Source organism: Sinocyclocheilus rhinocerous, unplaced genomic scaffold (assembly GCF_001515625.1).
Source record: "Sinocyclocheilus rhinocerous isolate Xijiao unplaced genomic scaffold, SAMN03320098_v1.1 scaffold605, whole genome shotgun sequence".
In the NCBI taxonomy this organism is placed as follows: Eukaryota; Metazoa; Chordata; class Actinopteri; order Cypriniformes; family Cyprinidae; genus Sinocyclocheilus; species Sinocyclocheilus rhinocerous.
Genome location: NW_015661612.1, coordinates 529,120 through 544,515, shown reverse-complemented (window position 1 = coordinate 544,515; position 15,396 = coordinate 529,120). Strand labels below are relative to the sequence as shown.

General features: G+C 38.1%; 1 protein-coding gene across 2 annotated transcripts in view; it reads right to left on the bottom strand.

Moving 5' to 3' along the window:
- Nucleotides 1-15,396, bottom strand: part of LOC107726465 (otoferlin-like) — a 65,312-nt gene that overhangs the window by 6,557 nt on the left and 43,359 nt on the right. The window contains exons 11-42 of one of the 2 annotated variants that reach the window (XM_016536055.1): nucleotides 14,874-14,958; nucleotides 14,625-14,784; nucleotides 14,203-14,389; nucleotides 13,920-14,106; nucleotides 13,573-13,796; nucleotides 11,765-11,873; nucleotides 11,471-11,660; nucleotides 11,132-11,252; nucleotides 10,893-10,993; nucleotides 10,697-10,787; nucleotides 10,488-10,604; nucleotides 10,253-10,405; nucleotides 9,935-10,124; nucleotides 9,684-9,808; nucleotides 8,402-8,536; nucleotides 6,447-6,608; nucleotides 6,154-6,225; nucleotides 5,799-5,918; nucleotides 5,510-5,671; nucleotides 5,265-5,427; nucleotides 4,220-4,374; nucleotides 3,975-4,004; nucleotides 3,717-3,854; nucleotides 3,545-3,620; nucleotides 2,998-3,137; nucleotides 2,629-2,766; nucleotides 2,396-2,533; nucleotides 2,192-2,319; nucleotides 1,913-2,083; nucleotides 1,098-1,258; nucleotides 869-1,011; nucleotides 539-627 (exon numbers count right to left, since the gene is read on the bottom strand). In XM_016536055.1, the coding sequence (XP_016391541.1) occupies nucleotides 539-627; nucleotides 869-1,011; nucleotides 1,098-1,258; nucleotides 1,913-2,083; nucleotides 2,192-2,319; nucleotides 2,396-2,533; nucleotides 2,629-2,766; nucleotides 2,998-3,137; nucleotides 3,545-3,620; nucleotides 3,717-3,854; nucleotides 3,975-4,004; nucleotides 4,220-4,374; nucleotides 5,265-5,427; nucleotides 5,510-5,671; nucleotides 5,799-5,918; nucleotides 6,154-6,225; nucleotides 6,447-6,608; nucleotides 8,402-8,536; nucleotides 9,684-9,808; nucleotides 9,935-10,124; nucleotides 10,253-10,405; nucleotides 10,488-10,604; nucleotides 10,697-10,787; nucleotides 10,893-10,993; nucleotides 11,132-11,252; nucleotides 11,471-11,660; nucleotides 11,765-11,873; nucleotides 13,573-13,796; nucleotides 13,920-14,106; nucleotides 14,203-14,389; nucleotides 14,625-14,784; nucleotides 14,874-14,958 (4,361 nt within the window). The remainder of the gene's footprint in view (nucleotides 1-538; nucleotides 628-868; nucleotides 1,012-1,097; nucleotides 1,259-1,912; nucleotides 2,084-2,191; nucleotides 2,320-2,395; nucleotides 2,534-2,628; nucleotides 2,767-2,997; nucleotides 3,138-3,544; nucleotides 3,621-3,716; nucleotides 3,855-3,974; nucleotides 4,005-4,219; nucleotides 4,375-5,264; nucleotides 5,428-5,509; nucleotides 5,672-5,798; nucleotides 5,919-6,153; nucleotides 6,226-6,446; nucleotides 6,609-8,401; nucleotides 8,537-9,683; nucleotides 9,809-9,934; nucleotides 10,125-10,252; nucleotides 10,406-10,487; nucleotides 10,605-10,696; nucleotides 10,788-10,892; nucleotides 10,994-11,131; nucleotides 11,253-11,470; nucleotides 11,661-11,764; nucleotides 11,874-13,572; nucleotides 13,797-13,919; nucleotides 14,107-14,202; nucleotides 14,390-14,624; nucleotides 14,785-14,873; nucleotides 14,959-15,396) is intronic. The other variant, XM_016536056.1, reaches the window with a different exon arrangement.

Sequence of the window (15,396 nt, the reverse complement as noted above, 5' to 3'; positions counted from 1 at the left end):
CTGTCTTGACTCGGGACTTGACTTGGGACTTGTCTGTCTTGACTCGGGACTTGACTCGAGACTTGAATGCAAAGACTCGAGACTTACTTGTGACTTGCAAAACAATGACTTGGTCCCACCTCTGCTAAACTATAGCTGAATCACAGTAGTATCATTGTGTTTACTGTAAACACAGTTAAATATGATTATAGTAAACCATTATAAAGTGAGATAAAAAAGACATTCTGTAGTTTGGTAATTTGCCATTCAGAGCCACTTCTTCATCCAGAGCTTTTAAGTCATTCAAAGAATATTAATTGCACAAGCAGTCCAGAAAACAAAGCAGTCTGTTCCTTGCTCAAGGGTGTAATGATCTAAGAGTGAGTATGTGATATCAGCATGCTGATTATTAAAGCTTCCTATTTTTGTCTAATCCTCTTTAAGACTAAACTCACTGATGCACATATCAAAATGACATTTTAACCGCAACAAACTCAAATTACAAGAGCGTGTATTAAGGAAAAGCAAGACTCTGTCTGAACAGAAACATCTACTTTACCTCTTTGGTTTGCGTGGTGATATGTCAATGGCTGGTCCTGGTGCTGGTACATCCATAGGAAACATGTCCACCCACATTTCAATCCTTCCCTGTGAGATTATGAAAATTCGAGGAGCTGATAGTTACATTACATTTTTTATTTTACAATGTTCATTTATGTTCCCTCATTTAACACACATAAATAAACTGCATCTGCTAAAGTTAATGCAGTTATTTACTCTTACTCTGAATTGCATTACCAATGATGGAAATCTCATCAAGGTCACTTGGTGAACCTTGGAGTATGTCCTTGGTAATCACAGTGGTATTTTGTTGCACACCCTTGCGTACCTGCTCTATACCTGGCTTGTCCGGGTTGAGGAGCGGCCTGGTCTCCACATGCTCAGGGATGAGTTTGCAACCAACACGTGGGATCTCCTCCCAATGCCTAAGAACAGTAAGAGCCAAGTGTTCTTCTGTCTGCTTCTTCAGACCTGTAAGCCAAACGAAATTGATACCTTTTCATATATGATCAGAGAAAAACATTATAAACTCTATATAAGCTCTGTAAATGTCTCACCACTCTCATCCTCAATTTCTGTTGGCCCAAGAAAGATGCGGTTTCCAACTTTGACCCTCCCACCAGGGCCATAGTGGGGTCCATCCAATTTACCTTCTTTGCACAACTTAGCAAGGATCTGAGTTGGCTTCTGAGGGTCACGCCATACATTGTAACCATGGCTGGATGGTTTCACAGTGAAACAAAAAATAGGACTGTCAGTTTAACACAGTGTTTCCCAACCGGGGTGCCGCGGCACCCTGGGGTGCCGTCTGTCGAGAGCAGGGTTGCCGTGTAAAAAATCATTTTTTAATATTTTTAAATTGCTAAAATGTTCAAAAAAGCATATATTATATAATATCCATTTCTGATGTCGCCAATAATTAGAGATGCTGTTGTACCGAATATCTATACTTTTCAAATTATCATATCGAAGTTAGAAATTCAAATATTGTGACAAAATTAATTTTGTAGGGTGCCACAAGTTTGTTAAAATTTCCAAAGGGTGCCGCGACTAAAAAAAGGTTGGGAAACACTGGTTTAACACACTAATTATTAAGACTTGATGTTTGCCTTGGACAGATCAAAAACTTGACTGAAAGGATTATGCCGGATATGGCTGCTCTATTATTATCATATTTTCAAGTGTTGATATATGCAATTAATTGTGATTAATTTGATGAATTAATTGTTATTTCATGTAAAATTAATGTTTTTGACACGTATTTGACAACCCCAAAATTAAAATACTTTAACATGTTGTTCTATAAAGATTTGAGAGGTTCTTGCTCAATGTGCTGATATCCTATAAAAAGTACAAGAAAGAAAGTACTCACACAGAGTAGTTGGATGCAATGCCACATGTGGCTCTGTGTTTGCTGTAGTATCTGTTCTCCAAATCAATCTTAGTCTCACCAATCAGGTCATCAGTTCCAACCAAATCCCAGTCATATACTGCCACAGTCAGCATGGACTCCATTGGGAATGTGGCCTCTATGTCGAATGACCTTAAGGACAGAAGAGAGAGGAGAGTGTGCTTTCAAGAAATTATTTTCTAGTTTGAGCTCATACCAATTTATTGGCTTGGATGGTTTACAATAGTATAGCCTACTCACTTTCCAAAGACTGGATTTAGCTGCTTGGATATGTAGTTTTCCTTGTCCCGAATCTCTGACTTTCCCAATCGAATGACAATATAAGGGTCCGCTTTACCATTTATGTCCGCAGGATGCAGGTCTGTGGCCTGAGAAGAGAGTCATGTTACTTTAGAGATGGTATCGTATGAATAACACTTACAATTCAGAGTTGAATTCACTCACTCTAATGATATAAATCCTTATGAGAACATTGATAGGGTCATTGTGAGGAATACTTTGGAACATGCCCATGTTTGGATCAAATCCTGCCTCTCTGGTGATCTCCTCAGACAGTGGTAGTTTATACATACAGAGGGAGCCCTGGTTCACAAGGAGACAAATTCAAACATTTCAAAATGAAGTGTTCATAGTGCCATTTTGAAGCCTGATTTATACATTATATATTCTTATCTTACCTTAAATCTGCCCACAATCCTGTCATCATCAACCACATTGTGGTCATCATCATCTCCAGCCTTTCCTCTATACAGGTTGAAGGTGTGGAGCCAGTCCTCAAAGTTCCCAAACTCAATCTCCAGCTCTTTATTGTACACCTGAGATAAAGGTGTTTATATTCTCATTAAAATTATTATAAATTGCTACAGATCACAGTGTAGCTAACGTATGTTCAAAAGGGTCAGGAAGATTTGAATTTTTTTTTAATTTTTGAACTCAGTGACCCCAAACTTTTGAACTAAGTTTTGGTCTAAGTAAATAAATGTTTACAATCCAGCAAAAATGAAAAACACAACTGCTGTGGGCTAATATTTTCAAGAAGCACTGACCACAAGTTCATCAACTTTTGGTTTTGGAGGTCGTTTTTCTGTGCCATCATTGTTCTTCTTTTTGTCCTTGGAGCTCTTCTTGTCTTTGCTCTTCTCCTTGAGTTTGGTGCCTTTCACAGGAAAGTCATCAGCTTTGATCTCTGAGGTTAGGGGTGAATGGGTAGGTATGGATGGAAATGAGGAAATGAGAAACGTATGAGCACAACACCTATAATGTCAGTCTGAATGGATGTTTGTACTGAACAATGATGCTTCAAGCCATGAGAGTTATTTTAAAGACCCAAAATACATATAGATTATATAGAAATTTACTTGATGGATTCCCTTAAAGTATGAAGGAACAAATACATTAAAATTCAATTGAATTAAAAGAATATGTGGGAAAATTAGTTCCCGAATTTGAGATTTTTAATAGTTTCTAAATGTTTGTGTCCGACATTCATGGCATGAAAAAAATACTAATGGTTTTATGTCATGACTACAATGGAGATGGATATCGGATGACAGTGCTCATCTGAACACGTTCTTAACCAGAACGTTAGTTTACCTGCACTCTCTCCTGCTATCTCCAAATCTTCTCTTTCCTCTGCCTCTGCCAGAGCGGCCTCCTGGGCTCTGAGATTCTGAATTCACATTAAGTATATTGCAGTAAAATATTACAATATGACACACTAGATATCAAACATAAAGGATAAAAAAATGCTAAAAGTCCCTCCCACCTCCATCATAGTCTCTATTGAGGCAAAGTATTTGGACCACCAGTCTAACATGCTCTCATCCGGCTCCTCTTCATCCACTTCTTCTCCCTTCTTTTTCTTCTTCTTCTTCTTGTTCTCTTTCTCCTTCTCATCCTCATTCTTTTAGTCAAAAAGGATTTAAATTTAAATGTAATGTGGTTACATTTGTAATGTTAATCCAAATGAATGTAAATAAAATATAAAACATTTACATGAACCAAGAACCAAACCAAGACTTACCAAGTCAACTTTAACAACAGCATCTGTGGTCTACAAGGACAGGGCCACACAAACATACATCAAATACAAACAACATCCACAACAGATTCTACTATACCGTACTAGCATACACATCACATGACTGTTGATGCACTAACTTTAAAGCAGTAAAACAAACAGAACCACAGTTGGAACAAAAACACAACAAGCAGAGAAGTATTCTAAACCATAACAGTGTGTTATCACAGCAGGGCATATCTACTCACAGCATCAATCTTCACAACTGTGTCCATCTTCTTAATGTTGGGTTCAGGGTCCATATTGACCACAATATCACCTGAGGGATGAGAAATGGGACGGGAGTGGGGGCGGGAATGAGAGGTCCCATTCGTGAGAGCCATGTAGCCATTGGCCAGTCTAGCTGGTGTGGGCAGGGTCATATGATTTAGCAACCAATGACCCAAGACCAGCACCAGGACAGAAAGGATAAGACCATGAAGAGATCAGAGGAAGAAGGAATAGAGAAAAGGAATGAAAAGTCAGAAAAGCTGGAAAAAAGATATAGTCTGTACCAAGAATTAAAAATAAAAGTGGCATAAGTAGGTAACACTACCGTTTAAAAGGTTGGGGTCTGTAATTTTTTCTAAATGTTTTTGAAAGAAGTCAAAAATACAGTAGAAATATTTGTTTTAATATATTTTAAAATGTAATTTGTTTGTGTGATGGCAATGAATAAAACATTTAAAAGAACATAATTTATTTGAAGAAGAAATATTTTGTAACAACAGAAATGTCATTACTGTCACTTTAAAAAAAAAAAAAATGAATGTGTCCTTGCTGAATAAAAGCATTAATTTTAACAAAGAAAAATGTTACTGAACTCAACTTTTGAACAATAGTCTAAGCAATTATAAGTGAATTGCTTGATATATATATATTAGGGTTGTGCAATATATGGTGCTGAAAACGTATTGTGGTACAATATCATCATCTTGCACATTCTGGTGTCCGACCCAGATGAAAATGTGCTGTTACTCACACATTATGGTGTAAAGCATAAAACTTTATGCAATAATGATTGAAATTTGACTGATTTGACATTATATGTGTAATCTATTTATAAATAAAATGCAGATGGGATATTTAACAAATGTTAAGTTATTTGTGGTCTGATTTAATTATCATTGAAATACAACAAATACATGTTTGTACAAATATTAATTAGAAGATCATTAGGAGAGTTTTATTATATTGTATTGTTATGTTATTTTACTCAGATTTACAGTGAGTATGTTCGTATATGATAGGTACCTGTGTGAGCCCAGTTGTTAGCAGTCTTGTCTGGGGGGCTGTAGATGAACTTGCGAAGGCTGGTCACAGCATAAGACCCCACCAAGGTGAAGCGTCCGAATGCCCTGCAATCCACCACCCAAATATTGAGTGGTGGATGAAGTAGCTCATTTTCTGGCAGATCCTGCAGCACAAGATTACTCAAGTTACATTTTTAAATCAGAAATGAAGTGGAGAATTTTTATTACATACATAATTTCACTCACCACTTCAAACCACTTCACTAATGTGCTAAAGTTTGGATTCTTCTTATAGTTCTGAATGAGGGCTGACTGAACCCCTTTCCCTGCACACTCAATGTCCACACGAGGCCTGTCCACCTGGGCCAGGTTGATTCTTTTAAGGTCCCTCAGACCCCAGAACAGGACCTAGAGAGAAATAATGACTATGAGCTCAACAATACTGATGCAAAAATAATATGAGCTCCCGATGTAGTAAATGCAATTGTTAACATAATCAAATTGTGGTTGTGGCTTTCTGTGGCGGTATTTTCACCTCTATGCGATATCTGCTGAGAACTGGTCGTATGCCCAATGGAACAGGCAGAATGGGTCCGCGGTCAGAATCAGTCGGGCCATCAATTGGAGGAAGTGCTGCCCGCCCTGCTGGACCAATCTGTGGATAAACAGATATTTTAGAATGGAAATATATAAGTCAATAACTGATGAAAGACTGAAGTAATTACTGACTAATAAAACTGATTAAATCCTCATTTTAATTTCAAACCTCTACCTTGTAAAACAGGAGAAAAGCCAAAGCACAGCAATAGCAAAGAGGATGGAGTTACTTACACAAGAATGGAAAACAAAGCAGAATTAAAGAGGGGAAATTGTTATTTTGTTTATTGCACCTTGATCTGAGGTACAGCAAAGTCATGGACAGCAATAAGAGCCCTCCTGATCTCCTCATCATCATAAGGAATCTGTTAAAGTTGCCATGGAAGAGTACAGCAGAAAGATAGCGGATTATGGAAAAATGAAATGGGAAATCACATGAAAAGATCAAGAATCAAATACAAGTGGGAGGAAAAAGAGAAAGAGTAATCTGCATCTGTGCTATTCAAGCAACATTTATGAAAAGATAGGCCAAGCATTGACTGAGAGTCCACTCAAGATGATCACAGCCACTGTGTACCGCCTGTACCTGCAGTAGTTCAAAAGCAGCCAACAGATCTCCTGCAGTGCAGTTTCCTCTGTAGATCTGATAGTACTCCAGCTGAGGGGGAAACCGTGGGGGCCCGTAGTGTTCATCAACCATCTTAGTTAGTGGCTTTGCAAATGTTCGCCCAATGAACTCAGCTTTCCCCTGGATGCCACACACAAAAAAACACCAGTTGCAGTACTACCTCTAAACACCAGGGGTCAGTGTGGCCACATTCCTTGTAAAACCACTTGCACATCATGGCTACTGTATTGCTGGGGCTTTAAGATCTGAAACTCAAGCTTTGGTTGGCAATTATAAATATTTTTATTAAGTGTTGAACATAAAAGTTCATAAAATATTTATGCTATATCTGACAGCTGTCAATGAAATAAACCACAGCAACGATTACTACAAACTACTGTAGAGACTACAACTACAAAGAAACATCCAATTGTAAACCCTCTGAACTGTCACAACCAAGGGAATGCAAGAGGCAGTTTATCGCCACAGGAAACGGGTGTTTTTATCACCATGTAAGTAAGGGAAATGATCTGATCTTGTTTTTGGGACAGAGTCCCAAGCAATCCCACTTCTTGCATGCCTTGTTGAATTCAGCTATACAAACACAGACTGACAGCAGTGTTGAAATAAGTGTTCACACTCTACTTAGCCAAAATGTCGTCCAACAAAAGGCCAGGACCAGAAGATTTTAAACAGGAAGAAACATCAAGTCAGGACAACAGGGCACATTTTCACACACTCTTAATGTGACTCATACATGGAAAGGATAATGTCAACAGAACTGTGCGCTGAACTAGCAAACAATGACATTTAATTTTGTATATTTAGCTTTTATTTATGGGTATAAGTCTTGGGTTTTGCCATATAAACTTACCACAGTGTCTTGGTCATACAGTTCAATAACAATAATTGGAGGGTCGTCACGGAGTTCACCAGCCTCGCCATAGAGTTCAACATTATCAAACACAAGCAACTGATCCCATGTAGGACAGAGAGTCTCATTGAGGACCTGAAATATACATACACAAACGTTTATGAATGATTCATCAATTTCGAGGACCTTTTTGTCCTTTAACCAAAAATTAAAAAACAGTAATTCTAGTTTTAAAAGTCAGATTATAACAACTTCAGACATTTTAATGTCTCTTTAATTGTTTTCCTCATATTAAAGGGTGTTGAAATCCCTGGATGCCCCACACACACACACACACACACACACACACACAAAAAACACCAGTTGCAGTTCTGCCTCTGAACACCAGGGGTCAGTGTGGCCGCATTCCTTGTAAAACCACTTGCAAATCTGTATTGCTGGGGCTTTAAGATCTGAAACTCAAGCTTTGGTTGGCAATTATAAATATTTTTATTAAGTGTTGAACATAAAAGTTCATAAAATATTTATGCTATATCTGACAGCTGTCAATGAAATAAACCACAGCAACGATTACTACAAACTACTGTAGAGACTACAACTACAAAGAAACATCCAATTGTAAACCCTCTGAACTGTCACAACCAAGGGAATGCAAGAGGCAGTTTATCGCCACAGGAAACGGGTGTTTTTATCACCATGTAAGTAAGGGAAATGATCTGATCTTGTTTTTGGGACAGAGTCCCAAGCAATCCCACTTCTTGCATGCCTTGTTGAATTCAGCTATACAAACACAGACTGACAGCAGTGTTGAAATAAGTGTTCACACTCTACTTAGCCAAAATGTCGTCCAACAAAAGGCCAGGACCAGAAGATTTTAAACAGGAAGAAACATCAAGTCAGGACAACAGGGCACATTTTCACACACTCTTAATGTGACTCATACATGGAAAGGATAATGTCAACAGAACTGTGCGCTGAACTAGCAAACAATGACATTTAATTTTGTATATTTAGCTTTTATTTATGGGTATAAGTCTTGGGTTTTGCCATATAAACTTACCACAGTGTCTTGGTCATACAGTTCAATAACAATAATTGGAGGGTCGTCACGGAGTTCACCAGCCTCGCCATAGAGTTCAACATTATCAAACACAAGCAACTGATCCCATGTAGGACAGAGAGTCTCATTGAGGACCTGAAATATACATACACAAACGTTTATGAATGATTCATCAATTTCGAGGACCTTTTTGTCCTTTAACCAAAAATTAAAAAACAGTAATTCTAGTTTTAAAAGTCAGATTATAACAACTTCAGACATTTTAATGTCTCTTTAATTGTTTTCCTCATATTAAAGGGTGTTGAAATGTTCTTAACTTCTCTATTTTTCAGGGAAATGGCTCTTAAACAAATTTAATGAAGAACATCAACATTTTTAATTTTGTATTCATGTGAACAATGTATAAATGAATAAATAAATACAATGACAACAAACAATTGTGGTAATTGTAATTAACATCACTGCAAACATTTTAGAAAATTGTTTAAAGTAGAGGAGAAACAATAATGTACAGTATGTGGAAAATAATGTGTTTTTTTAACTTTAAACCACATAAACACATTTCATTACACCAAATACACCAAATAATGTTCTTTTTAGCAGCATCATATGACCCCTTTAAACAGCGGTTCTTAATCCTGCTCCTCGCGATCCTCTTTTGTATGTTTCTCTTATCGCTTCAGAGGTTTGTTCCATTCTACCATAAGTGCCCTGTGAAGTGGACATAACAGCATATTCCGCTGTGATTCCAGTTCGAAAGGAGCGTATATGTTCCATTCAAAAGGCATTAAAGCACGCGAGACTTGACGATTATGCAAATCTCATGTAAGTTTTGTCTCTGTGTGAAGATGCTGCAGGCAGTGGTGTATTGCAAATCCCTGTTCTTAAGTAAAGTAAACTTCAGCCGATTTCCCATGTGCAGGGAGTAGGGAGCAATGAACACTGTGTAGGGACCATGTCATTTGGAACACAGTTCATTCATGGAGCTCTCTTCTAAAGAGCTGGTGATTTGTATCAAGTGTGTTAAACGAGAGACATGCAAAATGTGCAGAGTGGGGGACCAGGATTAAGAACTGCTGGTCTAAATGTTTATACTGTATATAAATACAAATAATACAGCAAAAACTGTAATACTGTAAATTATTATGGATTTGTTACCGACATACAAATACAGCACCCATAATATTTGTTCAGACAGCAGAGACAGACAAACCGAAAAATCCTGTATTTTTACAGACCTTGAAATGCACACTCATAACCAAAGACTCCAACACACACTCACCTCTGTCACCTGGCTGTGGGTGGAGAAGAAAACCCTTGCAAAAGGGTCAGACAGGCCACTACTGTCAGCAGCAAACAGACTGCGAGCCTGATACATGTGGGCCCTTAGCTGAAACACCTGCTTCACTACAGAACAGGATATAGAGGGTCACTTATCACATACTGTACATGCGTTAACATACATGCAACCTTCAACAAAAGCAAAAAAAAAAAAAGGACTAACCATTCATATTTAAAAAATAATAATCTTACTGTTATAAACCAGGCTGATGGGAGGAACAACTTGTATGCCTGTTCCTTTCGTTGCCTTGTTTTCTTCGAAGCCGCTAGGGAGACCACTCAGGAAGTCTTTCCTCTGTTTGTTCAACCCCAGCCACAAATACATCTCTAGTTTAGCCTGAACTGTCCAGCCAGCAGGCCCAAAGCCTTTCTTTCCGGGCAGCTATAATGAACACAAGCACCAATGCAGAATGTTACATCCATAATATCCAACCTAATTTAATTCCTTCTAACTAACATGTTTATTCAGAGGAAGAAAGACATGAAAATGGGATATAAAGTAGGAGTTACCCTGAGAAAAACAGCTTTAACTTTCCCACAGTCTTTTCCCATCTCTTCGCCAACAATTGAGTAGAGGATGTCTTTTGAGGGTATGCGGGCATACGCTATGCGTTTGTTGTTGCTAATCATCCATATGAACACATCAGGGATGCTGTGCTGGGGCTTAAAGGAAAATAAACAAGAAAACATTGAGACTGAGATGCTCAACGTGAATGGAGTAGTAAGGGGATGTGATTTCTTTTACCTCATCTGCCAGGAAACGAAGTCTGTGAAGGAAATTGAACACTAGCTTGAGTTTGTCTCGAACCGTGTTTCTCTTCACTTGTGAGCGAATAGTCTTCGCCTGCTGAGCCATACTCTCCTGTGAACAATATAACCATGCAAATTACATTAAACAACCCATCAGCAGTTCTTAATGTCCAGGCTGAGACCATATAGGGCATGTAGGCGTACCATCTCTCTCATACAGGTCTTCAGCCTCTCCTTGTCCAGCTTGGTTCTTCCGGATAGATTCTGATCTTTGTTTGCCAGTGTAACAAATCGACTTCAATTGTGGAGAATAGGGAAAAAGTCAAAAGATTGTTGATTGTGACTTGTGCTGTATATACGTTAACTTTGATTGTTCAGATTCACTTTTTCATTCTCTCACCTGCAACTTGTGCTGAGCTCTTCTAATACACCTCTAAGTCTGCGTTCTGGATAAGCCTTCTCTGTTTTTATGATTTCTTGAACGTCATTCAGACCTTCCTCCTGTTTACAAGGACAGACATGCACATGCTTAAACAGTATTATAATGTCCGATTTGACCAAAATAACCCTAAAACAACAGCTTTGAAGGAGGAGATTGACAGTTTAACAGTCAGATAGCAATTTTAGGGGGAGCCTGACCAGTTTATCTGCTAGCTTGTCCATTATATTGGAGTTGTAGAGCCGTCTCCTCTGGTCGTGCCACCAGCTCTTGATGTAAATGCAGGGTTTCTTTTCAAAGTAAGGCAAGTGGAAGTAATTTCTGTAAATGGAGCAAAATGGATAGTTCAGTTCCTAGATGCAGAGCTCAACAGTAGCTGTGATTTTGACAAACTGCATATAATTCAACTTGCCTATGAAAGTGATTTTCAGTCAGAGAATACTAACAGTGTAAAGTGTTTTCTCAAAACCATTTCTAGATAGTTTGATGACTCGATATTTCTTTGACATTTGATCATTTTCCTTTCCCTAACCTCTGACCTGTCAGTAATAACCGGTTTCATAGGAGGGGTGGACGGCACAGACGTCAAATCTCCATCATCCTCTGCCTCTTCATCGCTGGAGTTGTGGATGAGCTCAGACTCCTCTTCTTCACTCTCCCCTCCATCCTCTTTCTTCTTCTTTGCTGATGCAGGCTTGCTCACTCCATCAATCTGGTTACCATAGTTACCTAAGTGGAATTTTTTTTTATTACTGAAGCATTGCCTGACTATTTCCATATTGAAAAGTGCATGTTTTGAAAAGAGACATCACAGGTGTTTGACTTCAGCTCACCAATAGTGACTTCAAAGCTGATGGGTTTATCTCCAATTTTTCTGTCTATCATTGTGGCCTCCAAGAACGACCCAAAAAGGAAAAACTCCTCCATTTTCCCTGTGGCACTCTGATAGAAAAACAAAGTAAGATCCTTTAACGTCAAAATTACATCCAAATAGCTGTCATTGATTTTATTAACATGAAAAGTGTTAAATAACTATCTGCTGAATGGGACCGATGCAGCAGAGTGAGGAATGAACACACTATGGGTTTTTTTGTGACCTTTTATTTCACCGCATTGGGATCTCTTGCATCTTTTCTCTCAGACATGAATAGGATTTTCCCAATAGTGATCGCAAGTGTGAGCTCAGTCTGAAAACATAATTGACTTGAGATTATGGCAGCTCAGTGCTGCATTGTAACCCAGCAGGGGTTTCCTCTCAACTGATGCTATGATCTTTGATCAAATAAAACTCTCACTGCTGTCCTTAGCAGAAAATAAAAATCCATGCCTTATAAAAATGTACTTTTCTTTTCCACTGTAGTAACCATAACTATGTAACTGTGTTCCAAAATGCTTATACTAAATCTATTATGGAAGAGAGGAAATCTTCACCTTTATTATAACATGTGCTTTTCAGTCAAATCTTTTCGAACAATCAGTTGATCCACTTCCAAATACTGATCTGTATGATTTGTTCAAGAAATTGACTTCTGGTCTGGTTCTCTAGCATTGCGCTGGATGGGAAGATTGTCAGGTGAATAATGACTTCAACCATTCTGTGACACTTCAGTGGTGCTTTTTGTGTATGCGTGTGATGTTGGAGCTTCACAGTTTCAGTCCTTATTCATATTTATTATATGGATTTTTTAAAAGTTGGAATACAGCACATGGACACCATGGACTACTTTTATAATAATTTTATGATGCTTTAATGCCGTTTTCACTTTTACTTTCTGAAGAATAAAATCTCTATTTCCCTACATATTTTAATGTCACAGAAAATAATAAATGGTACAAAATGTATTCTTTTGTGTTCCACAGAAGAATGTAATTTGTTTTGTAATGAGTAAATAACTTTTTGGAATTTTTATTTTTGGTGAACTATGCCTCTAAGGAGTTCATTCACCTCCTCCTCTTCTAAACACTAAGAAAACATCACATTTTCTGTGCTAGTCCCCAGCTCTTCTGTATTATATCAACGATCACACTGTCAACATATCTTTGGCTTACACTTTTATGTCTCTATTCTTTATGTAGCTTGGATCAATGCACAGGCTTTTAAACTGCCAGGTTAGTCATGCCATGAAAGGCAGTTGGGACTATCAGCATCATATGCTTGCCTCTACATCAAGTGTAAAAACAAATCTTGTGCTTCAGTAAAATGCACTTGACAGTCAATATTTGCTCCCAAAGGCCACACAAACTCACAGACAGCTGGACTCCACATCTGCAGTGACTTTTTGTCTAAGGACACAGAGCTTGGCCTTGTAATTTCCCAGTGGGCAGCTGATATTTCGTAAAATCTGGACTGAGCTGTAATCAGTTTGTCTTCACATATGGTGCAAGGGGTAATTAATTAATTAAAATAACCAGGCCAAGATGGAATCTGTAGAGTTTTTTAAACATTGTTAAATATGAAGATTGCAGGCCTGCAGATGAGTTAGAATGAATCAGATGGCTTTCAAATAACCTGCGTGTAATGTCATGGTGTGACAGTTAAGTGTAGAATAATTTATGATTCACAGAGATTTCAGTACTGATCTCAAGAGAAATGTCACAGTGCCGTGACCCAATCTCAAAAAGAGGAAATAAGTAATCTCACCTCTGAGATGTTGGACACTGGCTCTATTTGTACCTCAGAAGAGCTCATTATTTCTGCGGAAGAGGTGTCCAGGATCTCCACTGCGATACTAATGAGGAGGCGTGCCCTGAAGGACACACCTTCCCCCAGCCCCTCGTTCAAGTCCTGGTGCTCATCCATCAGGGTGTAGTTACGGGTAGAACCATACATATTCGCCCAGGCTGGGCCCATAGTGGGCAGGAACCCTGGGGAGAGATGGAGGAGCAGTTAATTCTCTTGTTCTTTAAGAGCTCTGTTTATTTACAGCCTCCATTCAACCTGTACATTCATTAAACTGTTAGTGTTACACTGGGACAGATCGCCAGTACCTTTGTCTCCATCATTTGCGATCTTTCGTAGATCGATGAAATGAGTTCCTATGGCAACATCATTCACCTTGTCTGAATCACGGATCTGAACTTTCAGTCGCCTACACAAAGGTGGGAACATCTCGGTGAAGATTATTTGCTCATTCCAGATGGGCTCGTAGCTGCTCTTCTGAACTGATGTTTTACCCTGCACGTGTAAGGTGACATGTTAAAAAAGGCATGCATTACATGTATAATGTAATGCATATTGATCTCTTATTGAGTGTTTTCATGTGTTTCTTACTTTCTGCCCTGCAAATTGCACCAGGACATAAGGGTCCACAAGGTCCCTGTTCTCCCCGATAAAAGCTTTCTTCACATTGGCCATGATGCTGGTGTTCATTTTAGGTAGTCCCTCAGCTCTATAAATCTTAACATAAAACCGAGCCCATTGTCTCTCTGATGGAACACCCTCCGGCAAAAGAAGATTCCTGCAATATATCATAAAGAACAGACCAACATGACACTCAGATAAATAAATGAATACATTTATGAATAAATAAATAAATTTATGAATAAATAAAGCATTAGATGGTGTAGAATACAGTATGAACTTTAGTTCATGAACATCTGGGAATCTAAAGTGCACTCCAATATATAAATTCATTAATTAACTATATAAATGAATAAAAATATGAATTTTAATGTATGATATAGGTTTCTGACCCCTCTATGTCATCCTCATCTGTTTCATTGGCCTTGTGGGGAATCTTGATGTTGTCTCCTTTTCCTACGACTGCAATGTCACACTTAACGTAACCTTTGCAGCCAGCTGTGATGTCATCATGGTCTGACAACATTGCCCATTTGTGGTGGAACTGATGTTCTGTAAGATACATGCACCAACTAAAAGACTTTTTCCATCTAAGTATATCTCTTACTTATTAAGATTTCCATTATTCCATGGTTACTGACCAGATTGTGAGTAAACAGTTCCCACATCTAATTTGAAGGTGCCCACCAGAGTACCACTTCGTAGAAGGTTTTTAGAATGTATTACCTTAATTTTAGCATGAGAGAAGAGCAGAAGTACAACATAATCATCTGCTCTTTTCAATGGGTTTTCATGGAGGTTTGTTATAATTTACATTTACATTTACGTTTAGTCATTTAGCAGACGCTTTTATCCAAAGCGACTTACAAATGAGGACAATAAAAGCAGTCAAAACTAACAAAAGAGCAACAATATATAAGTGCAAATGACAAGTCTCGGTTAGCCTAACGCAGTACACGTAGCAAGGTGTATATATATATATATATTATACACACACATAAACACACACACATACACACACACACACACACACACACACACACACAAAGAAAAACAAGTAGATAGAATAGAAAAAATAGAAAGCTAGTGTTTGTTTTGTTTTTTGTTGTTGTTTTTTAAATAAAAAAAATAAAAAAGAAGATAAATATAGATAAAGTAGAATTA